Source organism: Nematolebias whitei, chromosome 3, assembly GCF_014905685.2.
Source record: "Nematolebias whitei isolate Nwh7 chromosome 3, NemWhi1, whole genome shotgun sequence".
Lineage (NCBI taxonomy): Eukaryota > Metazoa > Chordata > Actinopteri > Cyprinodontiformes > Rivulidae > Nematolebias > Nematolebias whitei.
The window spans coordinates 14,424,321-14,449,118 of NC_056500.1; the positions used below are offsets into that span (position 1 = coordinate 14,424,321).

At 39.0% G+C, this 24,798-nt stretch overlaps 2 protein-coding genes across 2 annotated transcripts in view; both read right to left on the bottom strand.

The window, feature by feature from the left end:
• Positions 1-2,165: 2,165 nt before the first annotated feature.
• On the bottom strand, positions 2,166-5,365 carry ndufa7 (NADH:ubiquinone oxidoreductase subunit A7). The gene is made up of 4 exons (XM_037674553.1): positions 5,259-5,365; positions 4,973-5,022; positions 2,475-2,612; positions 2,166-2,314 (listed from the first exon to the last, which is right to left on the bottom strand). Exons 1-4 carry the CDS (start codon positions 5,307-5,309, stop codon positions 2,227-2,229), a joined length of 327 nt encoding a protein of 108 aa, XP_037530481.1. The 5' UTR covers positions 5,310-5,365; the 3' UTR covers positions 2,166-2,226.
• Positions 5,366-9,112: 3,747 nt separating this feature from the next.
• Positions 9,113-24,798, bottom strand: part of mast3b (microtubule associated serine/threonine kinase 3b) — a 39,338-nt gene continuing 23,652 nt past the window's right edge. The window contains exons 6-28 of the mRNA XM_037698020.1: positions 24,201-24,358; positions 22,978-23,053; positions 22,480-22,689; positions 19,147-19,248; positions 18,550-18,682; positions 17,703-17,725; positions 16,796-16,849; positions 15,907-15,992; positions 15,466-15,674; positions 14,331-14,469; positions 13,994-14,126; positions 13,737-13,902; positions 13,259-13,360; positions 12,991-13,113; positions 12,703-12,815; positions 12,300-12,466; positions 12,061-12,182; positions 11,778-11,978; positions 11,327-11,553; positions 10,956-11,078; positions 10,724-10,860; positions 10,411-10,595; positions 9,113-10,294 (exon numbers count right to left, since the gene is read on the bottom strand). Coding sequence (XP_037553948.1) covers positions 9,225-10,294; positions 10,411-10,595; positions 10,724-10,860; positions 10,956-11,078; positions 11,327-11,553; positions 11,778-11,978; positions 12,061-12,182; positions 12,300-12,466; positions 12,703-12,815; positions 12,991-13,113; positions 13,259-13,360; positions 13,737-13,902; positions 13,994-14,126; positions 14,331-14,469; positions 15,466-15,674; positions 15,907-15,992; positions 16,796-16,849; positions 17,703-17,725; positions 18,550-18,682; positions 19,147-19,248; positions 22,480-22,689; positions 22,978-23,053; positions 24,201-24,358 — 4,059 coding nt within the window. The 3' untranslated portion in view covers positions 9,113-9,224. The remainder of the gene's footprint in view (positions 10,295-10,410; positions 10,596-10,723; positions 10,861-10,955; positions 11,079-11,326; positions 11,554-11,777; positions 11,979-12,060; positions 12,183-12,299; positions 12,467-12,702; positions 12,816-12,990; positions 13,114-13,258; positions 13,361-13,736; positions 13,903-13,993; positions 14,127-14,330; positions 14,470-15,465; positions 15,675-15,906; positions 15,993-16,795; positions 16,850-17,702; positions 17,726-18,549; positions 18,683-19,146; positions 19,249-22,479; positions 22,690-22,977; positions 23,054-24,200; positions 24,359-24,798) is intronic.

Here is a 24,798-nt window from a genome sequence, read left to right on the forward strand (position 1 = left end):
TTCCTCAGGGCTCAGTGCTTGGGCCAATACTCTTCACTTTATCTATGCTTCCATTAGGTAAAGTTATTAAACAGGATGGGTTAAAATTTTCATTGTTATGCTGATGACACACAATTATATTTGTCCATTAAACCCAATGAATCCAATCAGCTACTTAGACTACTAGCATGTCTTAAAGACATAAAAAAAACTGGATGACCCTTAATTTTCTCCTTTTGAACACAAGACTGAGGTTTTGGTTTTTGGACCTGAGCACCTTAGGAATGAAATTTTCAGTCTTTCTCCCTCCTTAGATGGCATTAATCTGTCCTCCAACTCTAATGTTAAAAATCTTGGCGTTATTTTTGATCAGGACGTCTTTTATCCCCCACATTAAAAACGTTACTAGAACTGCCTTCTTCCACCTGCGTAACATCACTAAAATTAGAAACATCTTATCTAAAAATGATGCAGAAAAACTGGTCCATGCATTTGTCACGTCTAGACTGGACTATTGCAATGGCTTATTATCTGGATGTCCAAATACTTTCTTAAAATGTCTTCAGTTGATCCAAAATGCTGCTGCCAGAGTCTTAACTGGAGTTAGTAGGAGAGATCATATTTCTCCAGTTTTAGTTTCTCTCCATTGGCTCCCTGTCAAATCCAAAATATAATTCAAAATCTTACTTCTAACCTACAAAGCTCTCAACAACCTGGCTCCATCTTATATTACAGATCTTATTGTTCCATATTTTCCTAACAGAGCGCTTTGCTCTCAAGACTGCAGGTTTACTTGGGGTTCCTATAATTTACAAAAACAGAATGGGAGGCAGATCTTTTAGTTATCAGGCTCCTCTCTTGTGGAACCAACTTCCAATCTCTGTCCGTGAGGCTGACACATTATCCAGTTTTAAAACTGGGCTTAAGACTTTCCTTTTGGCTAAATCCTATAGTTAGGGTCGGCTTGGGTTTCCTGAGCTGTCCCTTAGTTATGCTGCTATAGGATTAGACTGCTGGAGGACAAACTGACCACAATTTTCACTCTGCTACTGTCTTTACTTACTCTGCTCAACCTGTTTTGTATTTGTAATTATTTTTTCTATCTTTAACGTGTTTTTTTTGTCTTTCAGATACACCTGGACCTATACCTGGACCTACCATTCTGTGTTCGTCTGTCTCTCCTTCCTGTCCTCTCAACCAGCCAGTCAAAGCAGATGGCCGCTTGTCCTGAGCCTGGTTCTGCTGGAGGTTTCTTCCTTTTAAAAAGGGAGTTTTTCCTTTCCACTGTTGCCACTGTGCTTGCTCAGGATGGGAGACTGCAACAAAGCCAAGATTCAACTTGTTTGCTGGATTCCTTAGATAGAGAACTTTACTAATCGGCTTTTATGTATGTGAATGTTCCTGTAAAGTGCCCTGAGACAACTTTGTTGTGATTTGGCGCTATATAAATAAACTGAATTGAATTTGTTGTTCACACCACATGTACAAAATTGTGTACACAGGGTCCCAGTTACATCCAACAAAAGTATTAAAATGTAAAAGAAAATCAGTAATAAGATATGAACTAAGAAAAACTTTAACTAAAACTAGTAGCATAAAAACAATACACCGAACAGCAGCAAATTATATATAATTTACATAGATCTTTTTAATATTTGATCACCTCTATAATTTGCCTGCGACATTAAAAGTGTCAAAAATTTCTAAAACTGCAATTTGTTGCAGCTGATGTGTAGGGCGGCAATATTAAAGAACTATTTTTACAGTATTTAAACTTGTTTCAGCTTTTGTTTTTCATGAAAAATTACACAACATACAGGTGAAATAATTTGGGTTCAAACAGACAAGGTTGTAATAACTAAATTTCAAAAATGCATCTTTAACTAAATGAATGACTCATGGAGTTAATTTATTAAAACTCAGTTTGATCTTCTCATCTCTGTTAAAAAAAGGCCAAATTTACAAATAATAAAAACAGGATTTGTTCACTAGTCATAAAAGCCTTTCTGTTCAACGCTTGGCCTGTGACAGTGATGAAAACTGAACTAACTCTACAACATTTGAAACGACAACATGCAGCAACACTCGAGTGTGTTGCTGAACAGAAACACATGCAGGTCTGTTTGCACAGGTGTCGCAAGCATGACCAAAAATATTGAGCCCGTTAAACAAACGGAAAGATGAAACAGATTTTAGTCATACTTTATTGTACAAGTTAGAATCAACAGTGAAACATCTCGCTGCTGCTCAGAGATATGGCTCGTCTGTGGACAGGGGTGGCTCTTTATAAACAGATCCTGGTGTCACTGGACACTTTGATTTCACAGCAACTTGGCTAAAAGAGATTAAACCAATAAAGGTTAAAAGTACTAACAAACACATAAAACAAATAAATTAAAAGTGTCCTATCATTGCCAAACTGTTGTTACCCATCAGAGGAACTGGGTTAACTAATAAGAGGTTCAACATGAGAATAATATGAGAGTTAATGTTACCTGCCAGCAGTTATAGCTTTCTGTGAAAGCATTATAACTGTGGGGGGTTTCGCCAGTCTGCGGCCGTCTCGGGTGCAATAGTAGTTGTTTGCAAACTTGTGGCTCGGGCCCAACGGAATAACAGGCGGTGGTTGTGTCCTACACAAAAAACATTAAGACCTCACTAACACTGACACTCTCTTAGACTAAATACACATTTTTGCACCAGTAAGATCATGTGGGCATTCTGTTGCAGGTAGAAGAGAAGAATGGAGCAGAACTAAAAATGGTCAATTTGACCGTACAATAACTCATTTCACCTGTTAACCCCAGAATGTACCCCTCCCCCTTAAATCGCACACAAAATCTACATTTAGACACTTTTTAAGAAAAGGCAAACAAACCTTTGATGATCTCTCCTTTTGTTCATTTATATTTAATGTCAAATGAATGCAGGTTCAAAGCAACACTACAACAATGGAGAGGTGGATTTCACTGTGAGGCAGAATTTTCAAGATACTAGGGGCTTCATAAAATACAGAATGGTTTGTGTGAAGTTTTTTGTTTTTTTCTTCATTTGCACAGTTAATTATGCACTTAAAAAAGCATAGTGCATAATAAATTATAACTACTGAATAAATTAATGCAGGGCGACACGGTGGCACAACTGGTAGACCTGCTGCCTCTCGGTGAGAAGGTCCCCGGTTCAAATCCCAGTCCAGGTGCCTTTCTGGGTGGAGTTTGTTTTATTTATTTTTTTTATTCAACCTTTATTTAGACAGGTAAATCCCATTGAGCCTCGAGGACTCATTTACAAGAGAGACCTGAATGTATGTTCTCTCCGTGCATGCGTGGGTTTTCTCCGGATACTCCGGTTTCCTTCCACCAAACAAAAACATGCATGTTAGGCTGAATGGTAACTCGTAATTGTCCCTAGGTGAGAGAGAGAGAGTGAATGGTTGTTTGTCTCTATGTGGCCCTGTCATGGACTTGCGACCTGTCCAGGGTGTACCCCGCCCCTCGCACAGTGATTGCCGGACATGGGCACCAGTGACCCCCGTGACCCAAAATGGAAGAAGCGGGTAAAGATAATGGACAGATGGATGGATAGATTAATGCACTCCTTCCCTCCATACAAGCACACAGTGCTGCTGCAGGTGCACAATATAAATATCAGCAATGGACAAGCTGCTTAGATGATGTTGAATGGGAAAAGAAGAAAAAAGCAGAAAGTTAAAAAGAAAAATCCAAGATGGCATCATAAACTAATAAGGAGAAACAAGAAGATGCTGTGAGCGAGCGAACTCGAGCTAGCATTGCTAATGATTTTCATGATGAGCTGCAGCAATAGGTGTGGTAAAGAAATAAGTACCCCTAATGTGCTACATCACACAAAGTAGACCAGTTCATCAAATAATTCAACTCAATTCAATTTATTTATAAGCCACCAATTCACAACAAAGTCACCTCAGGGCACTGCACAAAAACATAATAACTGACATTATCTTTAAAGCAGACGTTCATAATTCAGTCCTTCCAATGGAATAGTTCAGCTATCCACAATAAGGGGAGTTTTTGATAACTAAAATGAAAACTGTTCTGGATCTATCTTGTTCAGGTACTGAATCCAAGTTCCTATTGATTTTAGCTGCTATGATGCCAGGGAACAATAAGGATACTGCCCAGAACCCTCAAATCCCACACATGATCCAAGTTTTTTAGTGAAGTCGAACCACAACAGTACAAACATGTACAAGATACTTTGAATATCTCACTTTTCTTATGCACAAGAATGCCAAAAGTGACATCATTTATCCAAGGAATAATGATATGTGAAATATTGATTCTGGATTAGAAGAAAACCCTTCTAGATACATGAGTTATTTAATTTCTCGGGGAGTGGTGGCGCAGAGGTTAGAAGATGGGCTTGTGATCAGAAAGTGGCAGGTTCACCTCCCGGTACCGTCAACATCAAAATATGGGTGGAAAAGGTGAAACACCCACAACTCCCTCCACTCTCATTCACCCTACTCTGGACCCCTGAGCAAGGCCCTTAACCCCCACCTTCTGCTCCCTAAAAACAGGTCTCTCTTGAAAATGAGTTCTCGAGGCTCAATGAGACTACCTGGATAAATAAAGGGTAAATGAAAAAAAAAAATTTTTATTGCTTTTAGCCAAAATAATTCAAATATGCACAACTGCATAAATATCCAGTCTATCCATCTGTATATCCAAGAGTCACTTGTGGGTGGTTTGTTTATGTATCATTTACAACAGCCTGCCAAATGGGAAGTGGATTTTTAATTAGACAAGACTTGCATGTAGCAATATAAGCAATAAATATGCTAAAAACAACTGGATATTAACAAAAAATATGGGATGGGGAAAACTTCATGTTTGTGCTTTTAATCCAAAATCCGCCTCTGCATTAATGACAAGCGTAAAATGGTTTTAGTGGTAAAAAAAAATGTCTTGTTTAGTTGGTGTGTAAATAATGTTGATGGTTGCTGAAGTCTAACCTCTTTGATATTTCGTCGTAACGCAGATTCGGTTTCAATTGTATTTTCCGCTGAAAAAACAAACAAACACGATCGAGATAAATATTTGATTATAGCATGATAAACATTATTAAATCTGATTATTTTCATATATCGTTTTCCTCACAGAAATGCTACTGGCTAAAGCTCAAGCTAGTTCGTTGCCTAATGCTGGCGATTTTCTTTTAAATTGACCTGGTGACATTTATTTTAATTTCACAAATCATCCTGTTCTGTTTTAATGTCTGGCCGTTGTTTCAATACTTACCCCAGATAAAAAGTTAATCAACATCTGTAATATTTTAGGAGTATTTGCCATGCTAGCTGTTTTTGTGAAGGGCACAATTCTTCTTCGGTGGTGTTTAACCCACTGGTCTTTCAACACATTACTGACATCTGCTGGTGGTAACAAAGAAGAACAGTTTAGGGCCGTGTCCATCTATGGTGTCCACCATAGACACTGAACTGTCACACGGGACAGCATTTGGTTCATAGACATATTATTATACCAAAATGCTGTCTCAGTCTTCTCAGTTGATGGGATTTGAATGGAAGGATCACTGAAGTAGAGAAACACCGGAAATGTCGTCTCATGCGCAGTCTAAACTAACAAAATGAGATTTGTGCCGCCATATTGAAAGGATCTTTGTGTAGCCAGCTGAGCGTTTTTATTTACAGCCAGAATGACAGCAGACCATGAATATCGGATTAAAAAACAAAATATTATTCACATATCATAATGTCACATCCTTGACTCAGCCTTTGTTCGTTGCTGGCACTGTGGGCAGAAGAACCACTTAAGTAGATAATCTGTGTCGCCATATTGAGAAGACCTTTTCGTAAATATCACACACACACACAAACTAAACTGAGTGAACGAGTCCACGATTTTAATTTTGGTTGTTATAATTATCGAAGTCAACCCTTCAAAGGACGCGCATTTTTTTTTTTTTTTTACCAGTGAAAATTATGTTCAGAAATCATTAAAAATGTGTCTGTAAAGTTTTTGTCTTTCTTGTCCATTTTAAATGTCATTTTAACACATAAAGAAAATACTTCAAAAGAAAAAACAAATGTCTGTGCTAAAGTGATACATTACATAACTGTAATATCTTAAATATATTCCTTCCAGGGTACTATTCAGTTTCAGGTCATTGTTTTAAGTCTAGAACCAATTAAGTGGGATGGAATTGTATTACTCTTAACAAGTAGAGACAAAAAGCACAATCACAGCTGCTGCTATTAGTGTTAATAACGGATTAATTAATAATTAACACAAAATTCAAGTGCTGCAGATAGTTTTTGTAATTATGTATATCGTTTATTTGCCATTTCTGCCAGGTTCACTGAAAGAAACCGGTCACCTGAAGCAGCTGTCCAACACAAGTTGTTCTTATCAAGCTGAAGTTTAATTCATGTCTGATTATCATTTTGACTGTTCATTAATGTTAATTTACTTTTTTTTAAATTCCCTATAACTACAAATTCAGCTTCAGCTGTTCTGATAATTCAAGGGTGGTTGAATATCCAGTGTTGTTATTGGTCAGTAACGTAACTTGCTCCCAATTTTAACGAGTGCAAATAATAAGTGCAGTAGAGTGGAGAAAATCATCACCTGTAGTTTCTACACTTACTCCTGCTGCATAGGCTTCATTTTGATAGCATCCTACCAGACTCGATATCTCAGATTAGAAAAACAAAACAGCTAGAGAAATACAAAGTTTATTCTCTGCACAATAAAATACAGTACAGGGCAACAGTGCCAGTATACCATGCAGTCAAGTATTACAGCTGTGTGCTTGTCTCATGCAGCATGCACTGAACAGAAGAGTCCACAGGTGAACACGTGCACATGTACAACAGCTCCATCTGTCAGCTTGTTGAACAACTGATGACTTCGCTGGCCCTAACGGCAGCAGCACATCATCTTAATCTGGTGGAGATCAGTGCAATGACAGAGTACGTTTACACTCACATGAAAGTTCTAGTTATTCATAAAAGGGTTTAGAAATTTAATTGGCAGATTTGGTCACACCTTTAATAGAAAGCAGTTTTTTTTTGCAACTGTTTATTTGAATACTGTAAATTGAAAGCCAAAGTGTGATTATTTATTTATTTATTCAGTCTTCATCATCATTCTGTCATATATTTGGACATGACATGATTTGTTTAACAATTCAGGCTTAGTGCAGTCAAGAAATTAGGTTTCTGCTTTAGCTGAATGGCTTAATTTTTTTCTTGTTTGATTTCATAATTTATACTTCTGATTATCTTTTCTTAGAAAACAGGCAACATAAGGCCAGAAATGATTCTTTTGTAAACTTGCGCACTAAAAAAAAGTTCTTAGTCTGGCGTCAAATTACTCTTTAAGACAAAAAACATACGCAGCTTTCTTTTATGGTATCAAATAGGAACTTTTTGTCATATACATCCACGAGATATAGTGTTTGTAAAGTACATTGCATGTTTGTTTGTTGTAAACGATTCTGTCAGACTGCAGAAATGTCTGAGGCGTTCCGTGAACTGCCCAACAAGAACAGCATTGCTTGGACGTCATCACAAGGTTTAAAAACTTTCAGGAGAGGAAGTTTGAGTAACACATTAACAGTTCTGATGCTTTATAAACGCAAGACAAGGAAACTTGGTACAAAATATTTTCTTTAAAAATAAAATATCCCCTTTTTAAACCTCATCTCTCTACAGGTAAAACACCACCTGTATGAATCAATTCTAACCTGACAGACTCCAGAAAGACAGAAAAAATGCTGTCCTTAGTCAGAAATTACCAAAACTCTTGATTCCACAATTTGTCAATGCATACATAGTTTACTCATTCAACATATTTGGAATTATACAAAGATTGAATACCAAAATAGACACAAAAAATAAACAATGTTCCAAGTATGCCTTTGGATTGACAGAAAATGTGCCGCTTTCAGTTTCTCTTTCACATTTAGATACAAAATATAATGAACATCAAAATAGTGCACTCTCCCCTCTGATGTAAACATGACTACAAAACACAAAGCATTTGATTTCCGAGTGATTTTTTTCTCGTTGTACAGAAGTATTACAGCGAACACTAATGTTTTTTTTTTTTTTACGTCAAAGTACACAAAGATGTAACATTTTCCATGTTCAGAAAGTGGTGTCACTGTAAGAACAGAAAGCCTTACTATGATAACCAAAAGGTTTTAAAACAGAAACCACCACCACAGTCTGACTGCTAAACGAGTTAAACAATCTGTTGCAACGATGAATCAGTGTTCGAATGACCTGAAACATGAGCATCATCCACAACTTTATCATTTGGTGTTGTAAAGATGACAAGCTGAAAAGAGACATTTTAAAAAATGCTTTGAGTCAACTTGTCCTTCCCATCATCAGATTTGGATTAAGAGGACAATGCTCTGAAATCCTGGCACATCAAATCCTTGATCCCGTTTTCTTGACGTTTCAAAGTCAGAACCAAATGGGTGTTTCAGTGAGATTTACCACATTGTTGTGCTGTTGAAATAATGCACAGACAATTTCATACTTCAAGAAACTTATGTAACAAGCCGGTGGCAACTAATTTTCTTGCCAATGTGATTTATAGTTGCAGTGCCATGAAAGGTTGAATTAAAGAAACAAAAAGGTTTAAATGAAAACTAAAAAAACCCAGAATAAAACTAAAAAAACTAATTCTGTTCCTCACTGTATGAACTCCCGTTTCTTTCTTTAGGTTTTGATAGTCGACATTGCTCCTACTAAATGCAATTATCCATATCTAAGAGATACTGAGGAGAAAACGGACCAAATTCTGACTTGTATTATAACGTTTTGCTTCCTTTGGTCCAACAATAATCCAGCATTTTCTGTATCGCCACACTACAATAAAAAATAGACATTTTTAGAAAAAAATTCATTCAAAAGACATAAAACCACATTTGATGGATACAAAATCTTCACACCGTGGCTACTTAAACATTGAGAACTTCCATCTTTGTTATAAATGTGTCATACATTACAAACATTATAAATATAACCAGAAAGTCTCCAATGCCTGAAGGCAACATATTTACATTACAAAATTCAAGTAAAACTTTGTTCCACAACTTCAGCCAGATAAGCTTTAAGTACGTTTACAACTTGCACTTATGTGGGTCGAACTGGAAACAACTCGGCTTCATTTTGTTTTAATTGAGAGGATTCATAACAGAAACAAACAGCTGAAATGAAGACAGTGATGGGTTCACTTTCTAATGTGTTCTTTTTGAAGTTTGTCCTCACTGCGCTCTGCAGTCAGAGATGATGGAGCATCTTGATGACGGGTGGATGAAGTTCCTGCTGCCAGAGTGCGTTCGGTGTGAAGATGTTCTGGTTGTTCCTGCTGTGATGAAAAGACCTCCAGCTCCAGGTTTTTGTTGGATTCCTCTTCATCCGAGCACGGCTCCCACTCGTCCTGCTCCTCACTCTCTGTTGAGCCCTGAACAGCGATCTGAGGCACCAGTGTGAACCTCCTCACCACTGGTACTTCTAGCTCCACATCCTCCCGGCTCTGAGACTGAGAGACCATCCAAGGCTTCCAGTGCGGCTGCTGTGTTTGGGCTCCTGGCACTGTAGTGGTTCCTGTCATTATGCTGCTGCTTTTCTCCTCTGGCTCGTCAAAGCTCACCTCCTGCACCGCCTCCTGCTTTTTGAAGGAGTCTCGCCGCTCTGACAGGTTGAGCTTCCTCATCACAACTAGCTGCTCTGATCGTTCGATCCCAGAGTCTCGTATCCTTTGGTTGCCCATGTAGCCCCCCAGTCTGCTGTGATCTGCAGAGATGTAAAATCCTCCACATGCTCCTTCTGCCTCAAAATCACCCAGCAAGTCACACTCTCCATAAAACGGCACTTCCAGCGTGTGCCTGCGGGGGGCATATGACTTCTTGTCAGCAAGATACACACCAGACAGCTTTTCAGCAGACTGTACTCGCTTAAGCAAAGGAGACCGAGGTGGCTCTGCGCTGCGTGGCCGGACACCGTGCCGAACGATGGTGGGGGGAGATAAGGTTTTGCCATGAAAAGTGTGAAGGGATTTGGAGAAGCCTGGCAGTGGAGATGGTGAACGTTGTGGGGATAGTGGCTGGTTGGAGGACGAGGAGGAGTTGCAGGCCAGAGGTGAAGGGGGAATGTTACTGGTCGACTTCCGTCGGCCCACCTTAGCGTAGCGCTGCGTGCTAAGTTTGGAGCCCAGGCCGTGAAGAGAGTTGGGCCGGATGTGTGTGGCGGGAGAACTGGGCGAGCTTGAGCAGGGAGATGTGCTCTGAGGAGAGTTGTCTGTGATGCAGAGGAAGCAGACAGAAAATGTGAAAAGTCGTAATGAAAACCATTGAAAGACTTCGCACCATTTAACCTATCAGAAATTCAACACCAATAAATAAATGCTCACTCACCGCAGCCCTGATGTTCTGGTGCCGGACTCCTGCAGGGTGTCGAGGGACCAGGGGACAGGCTGTGTGTTGGGGAGCCTGGAAGGCTCTCACTGGAGGAAACTGAATGATGAAGACCTGAAGAGAAGCTGCGACTGCTGTGTATCACTGTGCTTTGCTTGGAGAGTTTCTTTAAGATGGTTCGTCGCCTGAAAGAAGAACAGAAGCAACTGCGTTTAAAGACATTTCATATTAATTTAATATAATTTCTTAAGTATAAAAAAAAATGATCCTCCAAACAATACTAAAAAACAACTTTCAAACTTGAAATATTCACCTGTCATAATTATCTCTCCTTTTGCTCTTCTTGCTGCGGCGAGCCATCTTCCCTTTGTGCTTGGTCTTTCGAGCCGGACCGACTTTGATCGACGTGTTCTCAAGTGCTATGGTTTGAAGAGTCACCTTATTGCCACTCTGCACATTTCAAGGGAATTAAAGACATTTTGTCAAAATTAAAAACATTTTGAATCAGTTTCAATGTGAGAGATCACTTTATTTAGTGATTATACCTTCAGGAGCAGTTCAATCAACTCTGGGTGGACGAGCCCTTGAACAGGCTCTCCGTTCACGTGGGTGATGAGGTCTCCAGTGCGGAGGCCTGCCTGATGAGCTGGGCTGCCGTCCTCCACGCTCTTTATAAACAACGAGCAGAGGAGTTTCATATCAGCATTACACAACCACATTTGTAACAGTCCAAGTTTGGAATCACAAGAACAAAACACAAAACTACAGTCACGAGGGGAAAAAAATTCAAACTTAAAAAAACCCCCAGCAAAAACCAGATTAATTTTATTCCATCTTGGTGTGTAAGATCCTAGAAATGAAAGATTTGTGGACTCTTTTCCCATAAATGTTGGTTCACAAGTAATATAACACCCACCGACACCATATGATGCACAGTATAGACATCACTGTCACCCATGTAGACTCTGATGGCCTGCAGGGTAAAGCCATACTTCTTTCCCGAGGTGTGAATGATGATTGGTGGCCTGAGACTCCCAGGACTGAATGAGAAATCCCTGTTGGGGGATGAATCCCGAGATGATGGGTTGGAAGACAGAGAGCGTGGGGAAATGGGACTGGGCTGTAGGCCGCTGGGTGAATCATCTGAAAAGCACAAAAATTGGATAATTAACAAATACTAATACATTCAGAATATAAACTTTGGACCTAAAATATTTTAATTTCACATAATAAAATATGAATAAAAATAATTCAAGTGTAAATATGATCTTATCCTTTTATTCCAGTCTGCTTATTTTCAGTCAGACTCCAGACTTTAGCTGTATATGTTATGCTCAACAGTGATTTGGTGGTAAACTTGCATTTACCTGCTGTAATGATGAGGGACAGAGCTGAGATGGAGGCTGACTTGGGAACTTTTCCTCCACAGGGAAGCTTCTGTCTGTCTGGAGTCTCCAGCTGGTTTCCAAAGCGTCGAGGGCCTGCTGGGTCCTTGGGGGATGAATGTTTGGCCCCGGTGCTGTTGCTTCGAATCCTGATCCTCCTGAGGTTTGACACCACCACCTCAGCTGCAGATGACACAATGTAAAATGAGTCAACATAAGCTTACTATTAGGGAAGCGTTAGAAAAATGTGAAAGTCAGGTTTAACCTTCATCGTCAGTGGAGAGGGCGAAACGGGGCATCGTCTCCAGGCTGTGGGTGCTGCTCATCACCAAAGGACTGGTGCTTCTTTCAGACTGGGAGGAACTGGACGAGGTTCGAGGGCGAAGGCTGCAGTTGGTCAAAAACGAGGTGGATGATTACAAAAGAATTAAAAACCTAACGATTCAAGACTAAATCAAAAAAGCTCAGGCTGCACAGGAGAATACATTTTCCATTTGTGTTTACCTGGTCATGCGTCCAGAATGTCGGATTTCCACACTGCCATCTGTTGGGCCCGGGGACAAATTCAGTCCTCCAACATCCAAACGGTCCTCTTTGTCTTCACTGTGACTGCGGTCCGAAGAGAAGCTCAGGTTGGAAGGTGTCGCCAGATGTTCTGTGCTGCTGTAAACCTTAAAAATCAAACAGATGTAAAATCAGGACTTGGGACTGATGTGTAGGGGAACACCACCTCAGAAAGAGAACACCTCATCTCAGAAAACAGTTCACTTCACCTAAAACAAGCATCACTCCTGTGTTTTGTGTTACAGGCAATCTTCTCATAATTTTTATTTATGTTACTGTACAAAAGCATCCCCACAAACCAGTTGGTTTTATGTCGAACTGAAACGAGAGAAGCAGCGTTTACCTTGCTGAAGCGATGGGACCAGGAGGAAAACTGTCTGATTTCCAAAGACTCGTCGTCGTCGTTGGTTTCTTCATCTTCATCAGAGGCCAAATGATGGTAGCGATCTGAACGAGCTTAATGCAGGAAAACAGAAACGACTCAGAAATGAAGAGAACTTTCCATCTGTAAATCTTAATTTAATCAGGAAGCAAACTGATTTTTGATAAAGTTGTTCTTAACAATAAACGTTCCCTCATTTCACACCAAATAGGACGTGCTAGCTATTAAACGGTTTTAAATGCAACTTACTGTCAAAGTAGCTGGTGTCGTCCTCTGCCTCAAGCTGAGGAATGAACTCCGCTTTTTGTCGGAGGAGTCCATTCCAGTCCAAACCCAGAAAGAAAGGGTGGTGCTTCACCTCAGAGGCACCGCCTATTAACACAGAATTTGGTTTCAAAGCCAAATCCAACAATAAATGGGTTTGCCGTTTTTAATCCACAAGTCTTCCTTATTTTTTACTGTTTAAAAAGAAAAGGCATCAATCCAATTTAAACATGAGTTTATCAACAGTACCTACCTGTCCCCAATCGTTCTAAAGGGCTCTGCCTCAGCAGCCGGGTGATGAGGTCCTGGGCATCAACAGGTAAAGCATCATCTCCTTCTGGCCAAATGATTTCATCTATTCATCACAGAAACACCAGGTTAATAATGAGTTAACAAAAATAAAACAAAAACAGCAACAGTCTTTAACTTTAAATTTACAGTTATACATAGACATCAAAGAAGCTGACCTATTTTTCTAAAATGATAATTTTCTTTGAGTTTTGGTGTCACAGAAACATTTGCATTAAGAATAAATTAGGCATTTCTATTTTAGAGGGGTTTGTGTCACATTGTCACAAATATTATTAGCCAGTTCTGAGAGCGCAGCTACAGTAAGCTGAGCTGTTCTGACACGACTGGAGTCAACAACTCAACTGAGACACACCAAAAACAAAACCAAGATGCCTTTATTCTGATATTTGGGTATATTAAATATACAAATATGTACCGACCACTGACAACTTGTCCAAAAAGCTCCTCAGGAGTGTCTCCAAAAAATGGAACACAGCCCACAAGGAACTCATAGAGGATGATTCCCATCGCCCACCAGTCCACTGGTTTCCCATAGCCCTGTCTGAGGATCACCTCTGGAGCAATGTACTCTGGAGTACCGCACACCTGAATGAGCAAACCAACAAAATTTTTTTAATTTTTTCAGTAAAAAAATAAAATAAAAATAATATTAATACTCTATCTGAAATTGTCTTACCTGCTTGTCAACAAATTCTCTTGTGTCCTTTTCAATGTGACCCTCATACAAGTTTGTGGTCATGTTCATCAAGCCGATTTTAGACAAACCAAAGTCTGTCAGCTTAATGTGACCCATGGATGTGATCAATAAACTGGTGAGTGGAAAAATAAAAACATATATTAAACTTAACAAGACTTTTGAGTTGTGCGTATTTAACAAATTCTACCCGGAAGAAAAAAAAAAGAAAAGTAAAAACCTGAATTCTTTATGCATCTATTCACAGTCACTACAGTACAGCAGTACTGGTCTCAAGCAAAAATATCAAACAGGGGAGAGTTGGGAGTGTGTTTCTCACTTGTCAGGTTTAAGGTCACGATGCACAATGCCATAGTTGTGAAGATACTCCAGAGCCAGAACTGTTTCAGCAAAATACATGCTTGACATTTCCACAGGAAGCGGGCCCATGTTCTTTAATAGGTTGGCACAATCTCCACCTAGACACACCATAAGAAATATATATACTTTTTTTAAAACAATTTATTTGTACACACTGGTTTGTAAAGCAATGTAAAGTATGTATGATATCAATGCTGAAAATTCGATTTTTGACTAAACAGTAACTGTTGCTAGCTAAACAAGCCATCACAGAATTTGTTGTACAGTAGTCCCTCGCTACTTCGGGGTTAGTTTTTCACACATTCTCTATATCACGGTTTTTCAAAGTAAGATTGGACATGACACAATTGGCTGATTGATGGATGAGCCATGGATTGTTTATTTAAAATAAATTATTTTAAATGATTTTGCACCATGTGTGCAGCCCACAAGTGCAGGGAAAGCTCCCTCCTGCAGACTGATTAGCTGATTTCCTTCTCTGTCAAACACATTTCTCTTGCTGCAGCTTTGTGAAGGGTTTACCCTTTCCTGTCCAGATGTACCCATCGACTTTTGTCTTCCAACTTAAAATTCAAAGTATGTCACATCGTAAAATCTTCATAATCACAAAATATAAGTGTTAAAAGTTATTTTTAATTATTTTAGAACTTCTATGTTCAGTTGCTTCAGTGTAATTGATCAAGAAGTGCATTTCTGCTCCGTGCAGCAGAGCTGCATGAAGCTGTGCACTTCTCTTCTCTAAAATTTAAATACTGTAATGTTTTAAATAAACAATCACATTGCATGGATCGTTTATTTAAAATGTTACAGTATTTAAATTGTTAATTTAAGGAGGGAGATTGGGGGTAAAAAGTGATGAGTGAGTGTGAATTCAGCCTGGCACATGTCATGACAGTTTACTGAACTTGAACTGAACTTGGACTACTGTATCCCTACTTCATGGTTTTTCATTTATCGCAGGTGGGCATGGTCCTTAAAACCCGCGATAAATGAGGGACTACTGGATTTCTGCATTTAGACACAATTTAAACCATTGCATTTCAGTCTGAGCTGTGATTTCAATGTAAAAACCAACCATGCTGTCTGAACGTTACCTTCAACATACTCCATGACCATGCAGAGGTGGCGTCGTGTCTCAAAGGAGCAGAACATGGAAACAACAAAAGGGTTCTCTGCAAAAATTAGAATATCCCGCTCCACAAACGCCTGCTGGATTTGGTTCCTCAACACCAGGTTCTGACGATTAATTTTTTTCATAGCAAACCTCTGTCCCGTTTCTTTGTGGCGAACAAGATACACTGCCCTGTTAAAAAAAAAAAAAAAAAAACCAACATATAACACATATAAACAGAACTTTAACATTCACAGAACTCTGAAGACTGGCTTTGCTGCCTCATGCTCATCTAAAGCCATGTGTAAAAGGTGAGCGTGATGGGTATCTTGACAAATTTAAGGTCTTTGTGTAATTTTATGGTTCCCATCAGTCTTTAAGGAAACAAATCCAAGTTTCAAAAACCACCGAGTATTCTTCTTACCCGTATGCTCCGTTACTAATGAGTTTGATGGTCTCAAAATCTCTCTCAAGAGGTTTTCTTCGAGTAGGGGTCAGCGTCTGTGGTGACTTATTCTGAAAAATAAAAAAATAAAGCTAAAAATTTAAGCTTGTGATCAGCTGAACACAAGATAAAAATTAAAAGCAGTAGGAGAACGAAAACAGGGATTAGTGACAGAATTATATTTTATATTCAAAGTTTACTTTCTGCCAAATTAAACAAGAACACACTATAGTTAGATAAAATTATCAGCAGTGTCTATTAAATATTTTTTTAAGTGTCTATTAAAGAGTACTTTTCTGAAAAACAGAACAGAGAAAGAATGTTAAACATTCCACATGATTTCATTATAATGGTTGTAAACAATAAACAACATTATTCATGTTCACACCTGCCATAATCAAATAAAACAAACTGTACTCATGATTTTGTTTTTCCTTCTTAAAAGCCTAAAGGAAGAGAGTAAACATTAGTCAGACCGTAGCTGACTAAGTTCAAGGATAATGAATGTGTGAAATCGTCAGACATTATTCAAGTTAGCATTAACATTAATGAAACGATTCAGGTGAGTCTGGTAGACAGCCTAAGGGTCAGAGGTCAAAGTCAGGGGAGTACATCTTCATGCGACATATTCACATTATCACCATTGACCAGTCCAGCACCAGTTTCATTAATACATGTAGACAGCAATGACTTGTTCAGCATCATCTGATCCAACAAAAGAGCTCACCTAGCTCACGTTGCAAAAAAAGAAAAAAAAAAATACAGATTCTGATAAATAAAATTAAAAATTACATCAGAATAGAATCAGAATCAGATTATTATCGCCATGTCAATGAACGAGGTTCACAAACTAGGAATTTGCTTCGACATAAGGTGCAGTTGAATAGTGCAGTTTGTTGAGTTTGAGGTTAAAATCTGTAAACTTGTCAGTGCGCCTGTCAAATGCGACAACAAAGGGCATGCAGGCATTAAAACGGTTAGGTCTGACGAGTCATATTTTATTTTACAGCATATAGATGACTGGGTTTGCACATGTCGCATACCTGAGAAAGACTGCCGCATGATGCATGGTGTAGGGGATGTGATGCTTAGTGTCATGTCCTGCTACGATACATTTAGGTCCTGGCATTCATGTGGACATCACTATGACATCTACCATTAATTTAAACAAAGCCCTTATCACGTACAATGCCTCGTGAAATCAGTAACAGTTTAAGAATGACTTGGAGAACAAGACAAGAAGTTGACTTTTTCAAATTTTTGGATTTACTGGAAAGAAATTCAATCCATTTAGGCCTAAAATTCAAAATGTAAAAGGTTTTTTAAGAATCTGCTACTGACAGCTTGGTGCCAGATACTGTCTCACAGTAAACCTTCAAAATCGGACAAAGTTTATAGATCTATAAACAGGTCAGGGCGGTTCTGCTGGCAAAACAATGCTCAGTGTTAGGTCATAATGTTATGGTGGTTTGATTTTGTCAGAATACAGCAAGAACAAAATAAAGTTAAACTTAACATAAGTAGCTGTAAGCTCAAATTACTTTTTAACACATTTGACAGAAAAACTTTAATTAAAAAAACAAAACAAACTAAAAACTGCACACTCACAGGTCTCCAAAAACCAATTTAAAACGAGTAGCATTTACAGGAAATGTGTTGGACATCTTTCTTTAAATTTTTAATGTCCTTTCCTGTTATCAAATACTGTGAAAGCGTAATGACTCAAGATTTACCTCTACAGCAGCATCTGGTTCCACTGACACTGAAGGAGTGGCCTCATGTTCAAGCTGCACCATGTCTAAAACAAACAGAAGACCGTGTTTAACACGACACAAAATATCTACAATTAGTTAGCCTTCCAGCCCCGTCTGTTGCTTGATATTCCCACAGTGTTTCGAAACTCTTGTATGAATCAGACGGCTCAAGAGAAAAAAAGTTAATTTAAAAAGTTCCACGTTTATTTATAATAAAAAATACAAAGAAAAAAAATGAAATAGTTTCAACACTACGCCATTTTCACACAAGCCTGCTAGTTCAAACACTAAAAAAAACACTGCTAGTTCATCCTAACTGTGCAAATTAACATCAATTCCATATGAGGTGTAAGGTTCAACTTATGTTCACAAAAGTGTTTCTCTTAATGAAGCTAATTTTAAAATATATTAGTACAGATCTTTCATACTGACACACCTGTCTGCTACATGTTGGGCATCTTTCTTTTTTTACTTGAAACTTATTAGCTTTAAGGGTGAAGAGGGGTACAGGAATTTCCAGAAGGTTATAAACACACTAATTTATACAGCTGTGCGATGAGATCTTCCACTCCACATCAAATACCTGCAGCAAAATGTCTTACTATGTATAATTCTAAGTATTTTTGCACAAGAAAACACGGAATATGTGATGCTGTGTCCTCATTGCTGATCCAAAGTCTGTGATTTTCTTCTGGTCAGATGTTGCACGTGGAAAAACTCCAGGTTAACTACAAAAAAAATGTCCCTTGAAATTTGGATTTCATAAAATTAAAACAACACGAGAGCGACCTTTGAAGCAAAGAGCACACTTTCCACTTCTGAGTGGATTATGTTTGTATCTCAGATTAATAAGTGAGTTTTCCTTTACCTTCTAACGGGTCTCGGGTCAGACCAAGCTGGCTGATGATGTACCGCGGGATGTCTGTCTTGATCCCCTGGCCCACTTTGGCGTGACCCTCCGCTGCCTCAAGTAGGTGATAAAACTCTTCCGGGTCAAACTCCTGTCAACAGCACCCAACAGTAATTAATATGGAGAGTTTGAGGCCAGACTCCTCCCAGAGTGAGTGTGTGTGTGGTGTGTAATCTCTAATAATCTTTTAGTCTAAGACAAAAAGGCATCAAACACAGATTTACGTAGAATAATCCTTGATTTTCATTAAGAATTCTAACCTAATGACTTAAAGTTGCAAATTGTATTTTTTTTTTTTACTTAATATAATAACTGAAAACAAAAGTAAAAAAATGGCCACTACTTCGTTGGCCACTACTTCGTTAGAAAAGTTATTTCCGAAGCCTTAATTAATTTTGTGCTTAAAATAAATCAAGACGATGTACAGAAAATGCAAAAGCAACATGAATAATCTTGATGTTTTTGTTCTCACTTCAGTGAAAACAAAGAAAGGAGCTTTATTACAAGAATCAACTTTTTCCATGTTCCAACAGAATTTCTTACTCTGCAGCTTACCAGGCATTCTAGGAGACGAGCTGGTCGAGAGATTATAATGAGAATCTTGCGCACCAGCTGGGTGATGACGGTTACCTCCTCGCTTTCAGAGCGTTCGTAAGCCTGAAATTAAAACAAAAACACCAAGAGTCAAATGTAAAGCTAAGCACGTTCAAATATGAGTGGTTACCTAATGTTTCTGCTCAATTTGTTGTAGTGAGGAAGTATAAATATAAAAAACTAAAAGCTCATTTAAAAAAAACTAAATGGTTTGCTAAGGTTTACATAAAGTGATAATGGATAAATTGCATCTGAAAATATACCACACAGCCAACAGGACATCTAAAATAGTCTTTTGTTTGTTTACTTAGACCTTATTGAGTTTGCTTATTAGGTTTTGTCAAAACTTATTTTTACAAGTGGCAAAGGATGTGCCAAAAAAAGACTTGTAGGAATTAGAGATTAACAGTCATATGAGGAGTGAGCTGAAGATGTTAACCAGTCTATTCATGCAACAATAAGCAACAATAATAGCTTACAATAATTTGCAATTTTCTGCACAATGTCAACAAAACATTTGATATTACTTTTTTTTTTTTTACTGAAAAATCTACATGAGTAAAAGCAGTCACAGAACTTGATTCTGTCACTAAAATAAACCACCATAGTTAAAATGTAAACCAAACGCAGCTGTTATAAGAAGTGCCTCTATGTTTTTATTTATTTATTTTTTGGGTGGGGGGTGGGGTGGGGTGGGGGGACTCAACAAAAATGTTTTGTTTTATTAAAACCGGTAATTCCAGCAAATATGGGTTGCCGCCAGTATAAAAACAGGTTAATAAAAAATAAAAACGTTTGCTGTTTATAAGACTTACTAAGCTACAGCTACAAGTACTTGGGTGTACACATGAACGACAACCTCAGCTGGAGCAACAACACCACCAGCCTGATCAAGAAAGCTCATCAGAGACTACTTCCTCAGACGGCTGAGGCGAGCTGGTCTGGGAAGCTCAGTCCTCACTTCCTTCTACTGGTGTGCAGTGGAGAGCATCCTGTGCTCGAGCATCAATGTGTGGCATGGAGGCTGCACAGCTGCAGAAAGGAAAGCTTTGCAGAGAGTGGTGAAGGCTGCACAGAAATCTGTCGGAATCAGCCTCCCCACCATCACAGACATCTACACCTCCAGATGCAGGAAGAGGGCCACCTGCATCATGAAGGACCCCACTCACCCAGCACACACACTTTTTGCCCCACTCCCCTCAGGAAGGAGGTTAAGGAGCATTAAGTGTAGAACCACTAGACTGAGGAACAGCTTCTACCCTGAGGCTGTTAGACTCATGAATCTCTAACTAGAATAATCACTGTGAAAAACCATATCATGTTGCTGCTGATCTGTTTCATGTTGCTGCTGATCTGTTTCAATGTTGATGTGTTCATGCGTGCACATCTGCTCACAGACTCATGTTCATGTTTGTGCTGATGTTCAATGTTTTATGTTATGAGTGCTTAGTGTATATTTAGTTGATGTTTTTCTTAGTTCATATCTTAGATGTTATTACTGTTTTTCTTATACATTTTATTGTTGGATGTAACTGGGACCTTGTGTACATAATTTCGCTCCACCACATGTACCCCATGAGGTGCGAATGACAATAAAGAAACTCTGACTCTGACTAAGGTAGTAATTTTAAACTAGAAAATAAAAAATTGAGAATGAATCACTGAATGGGTCTGTGCCAGAACAGACTGAAGACTGGGAAGAAATGGGATTGGCACGGGTTAGATTAGGGGTTAGAATTGGTTTATGTTAGAGGACTAGTTGATGGGATTAGTTGGGGCTGTTTCCACTGCTCATACAGTTCAACACCAACGCCTCCAATGTTTCTCCGGCAGGACACAGTGTATCATTTCCATAAAACACAATGTACAAATTAGGCCTGTCACAATAAACAATAAATAAGTTAATCGCATGAGAAAGAAAAACGATCAAACTCATTTTCATTTATCGACTTTATCGTTTTGTCGTTTCTCTCTTTCTAGTGAAGACACTGGATGACAAAAGGTTAAACTCCGGTGCTCTTCACTGACCCCTACCTTTCTCTTTAAAATCCATTTGAAACATCCAAAATCGTGCTTTTGGATTGTTAAAAGCAGCTAAGCTGAGAAGCTAAGCTACGAGCTAAGCTAACAGGCCGACCTCAGGAAAAAAAAACTCGTCTTGTCAAAGCTTCAAAATTCATGGTTGAAACCTGTGCCTTCATCTAAAAAGTTGTTTTTCTCTGCAAAAAGAAGCTGACAACTTGTTTACCGTTTTTTTATTAAAAGCTTTGTGTGACAAATGCTATGCTAAACAGCTCAAACCACACAGAGCGTCTGCCATTTTGAGAACCGAGAAACAGGAACGAGAGACAGGCCATGTCATATCAAGGGGCCTCCCTCCCATTTTTCTTAAAGTGACACGCTGCTTGCTACCTCACTATCCATCCTTCAGTTAAAACCTTCTTATACTGCCATCCAGTGGTCAAAAAAGGTACCACACACAAAAATTAACCAACATTTCTTCTTAAATTTGACAATTACTGAATATTGTTAAATTTCAATCAATATTATCGTTTATCGCAATGATTTCTAAGACAATTGCCCAGCAAAATTTTTTATCGTGAGAGGCCTTATACAAATTGCAATTTACAGTTTCCAATAATTTTTTTTTTTTTTTACAATTTTGAAGAATACATAATGTAGGTTGTGTGTTTTGCTTATTATAGCATGGACAACGGAAGCGCCTGACTTTGTTCAAGGGAAACTAAAAATATCAGTCAAAACATCTGAATCGATTTTAAATTGAATCGACACGCGAGTTCACATAGTTTAAAGTTTATTAGAGTTTATTCAATATCCGTATAGAAATGTACAAAGAAGTGACTCGGGGACAATGTGTGTTTGCGTATGGAAGCATTTGTTCCACTGTATGGGAAGAGGCTTATCAATCCAGCTGCAAGAACAGCAAATAGGCCATGGAGTCTGTTGGATGGCGTGCAGAAAAACAGGGTTGATAAAGAAACCAGTAGTTTATCACAACAAGCATAAGTTCTGTTTATGTTTCAATCCCCTCCAGCCATCATTAAGAATTTTCACCATCAGATCAACTGTGTGTGCTTTTGGCAATCGGATGGTTATTGAGTGACCTGCCAGACTGAACATTGCATTCAAGCTCAATCAATCCTCTTTCATAACATCAGATCTTATTGACAGATTACAGTGCTCAAAATCCTGTGCTTAAAACTAAAAATATATTTATTTTTTTAATGTAGTCATTTTTTTCGAGACTCTTATCAGCTGGCTTTTTTCCCTCACCTCGTGAAACAGCTTTTCCAGCTTCTCCTGCAGCTCGGCAAAATAGCGGGTAGTAACCAGGCCTTTCTGGGATTTGTCCAAACAGTCTCTAACCAGCTCGACCAACTGGTGCTGGATGAAGCCCAGCACGCCGTCAGCCAACGGGAGGGAGCTGTCTGGAGAGTAGTGAGTGATAATCTCTAACAAGCGCTCCTCCATCTGAGCTGTGGCCTTCACAGAGAACAAGCACACAAACACACAGAATACTCAAAAACCAGTAATGCATACCTTTACTCTCTTCTCGCCACAAAATGTACCCGTTTATGGTTGTAAAGCATTGCAGGCGAGTCATTAAACTATTATTTTAGCACCTGTTGTGACTTTGAACATTAAGACTCAGCCTATTGTCAAAAAAAAAAAAAAAAAAAAATCTGCTGTTAAAAACACTTTGATTTAAAACCAGTTTATTTTGTGTAGTAAAGTGTTGAAATATTTTGATTGAATCTTTTTATGGCATACCTTCGGAAAGCGTTCTCTGTAGACATGGTTCATCATGACTATCTCATTATCAAAGGAGACACTTGATCGGCCGGGGCTACGAGAGAAACAAAACAATTATTATATTATTATTATTATTATTATTACTTGTCAGTTGACTGATGCCACAACCTTTTATCAATACACAACCCATGTACTGTGTCAGCTGAACTAAAAGGCTGGGATGTGGTGTGAAAGCGGTTATGTCACACAGGTCATCACTTGTAAAAACATAAGCAGTCAGTCAAGTTCTGTGCAACTAACCATACAGACCATAAACTGATTACGGGTGTGACTGAATGTGTTTATATTAGGTCAGCTTTAGTGCTGCTTCTAGATCTCGCACTGCCAACAGCAACACCGTGAGCCTGAGCTTTAATCCAGCAGCTCTCACGCTGCACTCAAAATGGATTTCACTGTCAGGCTTTAATGTTTCTCTAGAAAACATATCTTTAACAGCAGCTGAGGTTTGTCTCGGCCAAACTGTGTGAATCATCAGCACCAATCAGTTAGTCATGTACTGCAACAGCTTTCCAGTATTTAAGCCAATATATACATAAAAAAAATTTACTTAAAACATTTTGCTCGATGAAGCTTCAAACAGAACAGATGGAGGGAAAACCTATCACATGCAAACAGACTCCCTGAGCCTTTTTTTGTCATGAAAGACGCCTCTGTTACTCTGGATGGCTGCTGCCCAACACGCACTGCTGCAGCTCACTGCGGCTCTCTGGATCATCATCCCCCCACCCTCAAAAAAAAAAAAGTCAACCCACCCACCCTCAACTAGAGTTTGGCAGCTAGATCCCGGAGGCGCTCCGTTAGATAGAACGCCCACACTGCACACCACGGTGCCAGAACACGGAGCACTCGAGCCTCACACAAACAGCTCAGAGCAGAGCCGACAGACAAAAGTTGTCAAGATCACACAGCTCTGCAGTCAGATCTCCACCTGCCTGTCGACCAGCCAGCCATGCGCAGTCATTTGGAGGCCCATGCGGTGCTAAAACCTGAATCTGCTCTTGAATGTGTCTTGATCAAATTGCTGCAGAAACATCTCGACATCTAATGATGTGCAGACGCATAAATGCCCAGTTCAAACTTGTAATCACTCCTCAAATCAATGAAGTGTTGTGTTAAAGATTTTTAAATAATATATTTACACAAAACAGCCATTCCAAACAACTTTAATCAAGGTAATGTACCTGAGGCTTCGCGATCGAGGTCGTATGACCGTCGAGGGCCGTCCGTCCTCATCTGTAATGCTGTCCGTGCTGCGAAAGTGCTTGAAAAGGAAGTGCAGCTCGTCTTGTGTTGGCTGGTAGGGAAGCTGGTGAAGTCGCTCCTGGGAGGACGAGGAGGACTACGCACAAAGACACATCCATTAAAGAGAAAAAGATTTAGCTTCTACCATGATCAGTTTGAGTTTTCAGTTCGGTTTCAAGATAATTATAATGACACAACTGCATCTACCTCCACCTGAACTACACTGACTAACATAACACAATAATGAAATGCTTTTATTAGACTTTTGTGTCTTGTTTACTCGGGTGTCACTGCGAGCTGCTAGTCCAGGGGTCTGCAACCTTTACAATCAAAAGAGCCATTTTTACACCCATGTTCACTACATTAAATGTGTCTGGAGCCGCAACAACCTGCTACAATCGTGGTTATCATGGTTATCAACTGTGGTTATCAACTGTGGTTATCAACTGGTGGCCCGTGACTCACTTTAGGTTTGCTAGAGGGGGCTTTTGTGGCCAGTAGGTGTGACATTATATTGCAAAAGAAAAAAAAAAAAAA

What these genes read in the sequence shown, in the direction of transcription:
- ndufa7 (XM_037674553.1), bottom strand. Translation starts at nt 5,309, where the DNA reads ATGGCAAATACTCCTAAAATATTACAGATGTTGATTAACTTTTTATCT. An exon ending in TACGACGAAATATCAAAGAG is followed by an intron (nt 2,613 to 4,972) that starts GTTAGACTTCAG and finishes TTTTTTGTGTAG; the next exon opens with GACACAACCACCGCCTGTTA. An exon ending in AAAGCTATAACTGCTGGCAG is followed by an intron (nt 2,315 to 2,474) that starts GTAACATTAACT and finishes AATCTCTTTTAG; the next exon opens with CCAAGTTGCTGTGAAATCAA.